General features: G+C 34.8%; 1 protein-coding gene across 1 annotated transcript; it reads left to right on the top strand.

The window, feature by feature from the left end:
- Nucleotides 1–640: 640 nt before the first annotated feature.
- LOC112004197 (protein FAR1-RELATED SEQUENCE 5) lies at nucleotides 641–4,664 on the top strand. Its single transcript, XM_024036433.2, has 3 exons — nucleotides 641–887; nucleotides 2,246–2,807; nucleotides 3,952–4,664. The coding sequence occupies exons 2-3, from the start codon at nucleotides 2,250–2,252 to the stop codon at nucleotides 4,162–4,164; spliced, it is 771 nt and encodes a 256-aa protein (XP_023892201.2). The 5' UTR covers nucleotides 641–887; nucleotides 2,246–2,249; the 3' UTR covers nucleotides 4,165–4,664.
- The last annotated feature ends 258 nt before the right edge of the window (nucleotides 4,665–4,922 follow it).

Below are 4,922 nucleotides of genomic sequence, written 5' to 3' on the forward strand. Positions count from 1 at the left end.
CTGAATAGTGAAATAATTTTAATTTTTCATCCTAACCCAAACGCACACTAAGGGTCTATTTGAGATCCGCTTATTTTGCTGAAACTGAAAACTTTTTGCTGAAAGTATTTTAGATAAAGATAAAAATTAGCTGAAATAGTATAATGAGACCCAAAGTATAGTGAGACTTATAAATAATAGTAAAAATAAACTGATTTTTTAAACTGGAACCAAACTCAAACTAAGTAACATAATAAAATTTCACGCTGTAAATTCTGACTCTGTTTAGTAGATTATCTAAACAACATATTTTTAGTTTTTAAATAACATTACACATATTTTTACATACTTTTTTACTTACACATATCTCAAAAAATTACAAATAACATTGCTCAAACCCTCCTGACAAAGGATCCTCGATCACTCTCAAAGCGTAGTCAGCAATTTAACCTGTTTTTAATTTTCTCTGGCTTGCTTGGCCAAAGACAAACAAAAAAACACACACACACGCACAAATAGAGGAATTTTAATAATATCAACGCACTTTGTTGGCGACTGGACCACACACACAACAAAACGACGGATAACATCAACTAGCCTTTCACTATCACACGCGCACACACACAAACACAAAACAAACAACCTTCGTGTCCGTACACTCACTTTCTCCACCGTGGGCCCCACACCGTCGAGCTCGGACTTGGCCCCACCACTTCTCTCTCTCTCTCTGTGCAAAAACAAACGAAACCAAACTCCCCAACATAGATGAAGAAGAAGCAGATCGAGCAAGACAAGAACAGAACATAGAAAGACAAAAGTCAGAAGTCAGAAGAACCACCTCAAAACTCCTCTGCTTCTTTCCACCATGCACACTTCAATCTCGATCTAGGACTTGCCCTTTCCACTCGGTGAGTTCAGCAACTCAAATAGCAGTTTTTGTTTTCTTCTTCTTCTATGAATGGCACACTCTTTTTTCTTTTCCTTAATGGGCTGACTTTCTAATCTTGCCCAAGATATGTATTAGTTATTTCTTATTCCCAAAAGAAAATCACCATTTTTTTTTGGCAAAACATAATTTGAGTTGAAAAAAAAGTTACTTTTTGATACCGGGGTTTATTGTAACCATCCACCATAAACTATAGGATTATTTGTAATGTCCATCCTAAACTATAAATTTGTGTGATCAATATATATTCAATACCCAGATTGGAGATCAGTTTACCAGTCAAGATTAGTGTTGAAATTACCAAATTAGTGGGCTGGTTTATGTAGTAGTGTGCACTAATGTATCAAAATTAATTTGTAATATTCACCCAAATGGACCTTACTAAATTTTTCATTTTAATACTGATATTAGACATTGGGGTGGGCATTGCAAGTTAATCTTGAATTAAGGTGTTGATATTGCAAAAATAATTGTGGGTTAGGGTGGAAATTGTAAATGAGTCAATGACCATGTAGGTTAGTGTCAATACTCAATAGCTACATTGAACCCTTAATACCAGAATTGCTTAGCTTCCAATTAGCCCTGAAATGGCCCCTTTAAGTCTTATAAGATTTGGAGACGATTTTAGTAATTCTGTTTGTCCCACTAGTGGAGGTCTACTCATGATTGAAACCTTATTTTGTCATATAATTCAGGTAATTGGAAAATGGATAGTTGGTTCAGCGTTAATAAGTTTTGCATATTTTCAATAATAACTAAATCAAAATCTTATCATTTATTACTTTATTCTATCTAAAAGATCAATGTATACAAATCATCCTCAATAACTTTCCTGATGTCTTTTACATTCTAATTTGAAGTATCACTTGTGATTTGTCAATGTGTTTTTCATTGTTTCCTTGTCCTGTATAAGTTTCTATCCTTTGGTTCTCTTCTTGCATGCTTAATATGTTACCATGACCATTTTACTGTCATGCTAATTATCTTATGGCTCTTCCTTCTTCTTTTTTTTTTTTTTAAATAATTTTTTTTTAAATTTGTGTGCAATGAAACATCATTGAAACATTTCATTGTCAAAAAATTACCTTGATGCCTTTGTCATCCCATAACTTCATTATCATTACATATGCTGTTGGAGCAGAAAGAACTGAGCACTGATTTTTAAAAACATTTTTTTTTTCAGAATAAATGAGGATCAAGAAATTAACAGTAGTAAAAGTGTAGCTAGGTTTACATGTTGAATGCAATTTTTCTCTAGATTTTTCTTGTGTGGGCGGCTTGATATTACATTTAGAATGACCCTTTTGATTTCTACTGTAGGAGGATGATGGATAATGAACCTCATCAGGGATTTGACTTAGATGACAGTGACCTAGATTTGCAAGCTGAAACATATGAGAAGCATATAAGGATAGAAGATGGGCTTCCAAACAACTTAAACATGTGTGTAGGTGAAGATGACAGGGTGTCGGATCAATCTGTTGGAGATTTACCTATGAATGCAGAAGCTTTAGAACCATACATAGGCATGGAGTTCAATTCAAGAGATGAAGCTAGAGAATTTTATGTTACCTATGGTAGGCGCACTGGTTTCACTGTACGTATACACCATAACCGTCGTTCTCGAGTGAACAATCAAGTTATTGGTCAAGATTTTGTTTGTTCAAAAGAAGGCTTTCGTGCAAAAAAGTATGTTTATAGAAAAGACAGAGTTCTTCCTCCACCCCCTGTTACCCGAGAGGGCTGTCAGGCAATGATAAGGCTAGCTTTAAGGGATGGAGTGAAGTGGGTTGTCACCAAATTTGTGAAAGAGCATAATCATAAACTAATGAGTCCCAGTAAAGTCCCATGGCGGGGATCAGGAAAGCACTTAGTTAGTGAGGTATGTTTGAGATTGATATTTATAATATTATCACTACTTGAACTCAAGAAACTATTGAGTCCTGGTAAATTTCCCTGGAAGGGATCCCAAAAGCACTCAGTGAGGAGTTTGAGATTGATTTCTTAGTATCTGACTATACTTGATACAATATTATTGCAGTTGATTTGCTGATCCATGTTTTTTGAATGAGTTACAGTGGTAAGATTATTAATTTATTACCATGCACAGGGAGTGTCAAGCCTGATCTTGCTGTGTGTTGGTCATTACAACCAATTACAGCCAAGACCTATATGAAGGCCATAGTTATGGTTTTGACTAATTTTATTATGTTTACATTTGAAGCTCCATCATAGGAAAACTCAATGATTGAATTTGGGTTTTGGAAGTGGGTTTGCCATTGTCTGGTCTACACTCAAAAATTTAATCTAAATCTTGATGCTAAAATGGCTTGCCTGGTTTGTTTTACATATCTTTTGACAAAAATTTAATACCCCCCCCCCCCCCAAAAAAAAAATAAATAAATAAAAGATGAAAAAGTCACATGCTTAAGTTGGATTCCTCTATTTAATTGAGGCTAACAATTGGGTGGTATTGAAGTAATTTTAAACTTTCGAGGTTCTTTGGTCAAGTAGAAACTCAAGAGACTTAACTGAAATATTGTCCAATCACAGGGTATTGAAATACAATAAAACCCTCTGAACTACACACAAGGACTCAAACCCCCAATGTGAATTAATATGTCACAACTAGCAGGAATCACTGAAAGTAGATTGAATTTGAGGCTAACAATTGGGTGGTATTGAAGTAATTTTAAATTTTCGAGGTTCGTTGGTCAAGTAGAAACTCAAGAGACTTAACTGAAATATTGTCCAATCACAGGGTATTGAAATACAATGAAACCCTCTGAACTACACACAAGGACTCAAACCCCCAATGTGAATTAATATGTCACAATTAGCAGGAATCACTGAAAGTAGATTGAATCTTGTACATGCTCAGTGTGAATTCCATCTTCAACTGGACTGGATATTTATGCTATTTCTTATGTCCAGGGTTTTAAATTTGTTGTTTCTTGATTTATCAGTAATGCTTTATCCATTGCAATGTCATATGTAGCAAACCCAATTATTCACCTTTTTTGCAGGATGAGAAAGATAAGAGAATCCGTGAGCTGTCCCTTGAGTTGTATAATGAGAAGCAAAAGTGTAAGCGACGATGTGCTGCATATGAAGATCAATTAAACATGATTTTGAAAGATTTGGAACAACACACAGAACACATATCCAAAAAAGTCGCTGATATAGTTCAAAGCATTAAAGATATTGAGGAAGAACAATCGGAAGCTGATAGTGGATAGAGTTAATGCAGCTTGAACTGTATGTTCCCTCAATCCTGGTTTTTCCTTGGATTATTTGATTAAGCCCAATAATCCTATTCATGAGCCATAGGTCAATTAGCATACCCGCTTCACCTGTTATTCATCATGGAGGTGGATAAAGATCAAGGACCTAAAAGTCAGTTTGAGTGTTGACGTCCTGGCTCAACATGCTTGATCTCATCAATGTTTTGCAGTATAGCATGAGTAATGTATTCTTCTTGGAGAATTGCTGAATCATTATTTGCAGAATTGGGGTATATTGTCTTGGCCAAAGAGCTGAGAAAGGTACAAGCATACTATCATTCTTATGTAAAACGGTTTTTTTTTTTTTTTTTTTTAGTTGTACAATTTTTTGCTCATTAATGTAACTGTATGTTTTCATGTTAAATATGTTGATAAAGAATTTTGTGTAATTTTCCCCATGGATTGCACTTGCAGTGAGGTTGAGCCAGCAATGGAGAAAGTATTATTTGCCTGTACTAAGAGTCATTTTCCTTTATGGTGAATGATTGAATTTTGGGTACTTAAAGCACTTTTAGATGTATGAGATCTGGGGCTTGTGGGCTCAGAATATGGGGTTCAGTACTTGCTAGTTAGTTTACACCTTCGGTTATCCAGCCAAAAAAGAAAAAATATACACCTTTGAGTTATGGTTTGTCATGGAAGTGTGATATAATAATCGTTGTATCAATTTCTACTCTTGAATAGTGGTTTTAATGTGTATGAAACAAGGAATA

This window comes from Quercus suber, unplaced genomic scaffold (assembly GCF_002906115.3).
Source record: "Quercus suber isolate HL8 unplaced genomic scaffold, Cork oak 2.0 scaffold_135, whole genome shotgun sequence".
Taxonomy (NCBI): Eukaryota; Viridiplantae; Streptophyta; class Magnoliopsida; order Fagales; family Fagaceae; genus Quercus; species Quercus suber.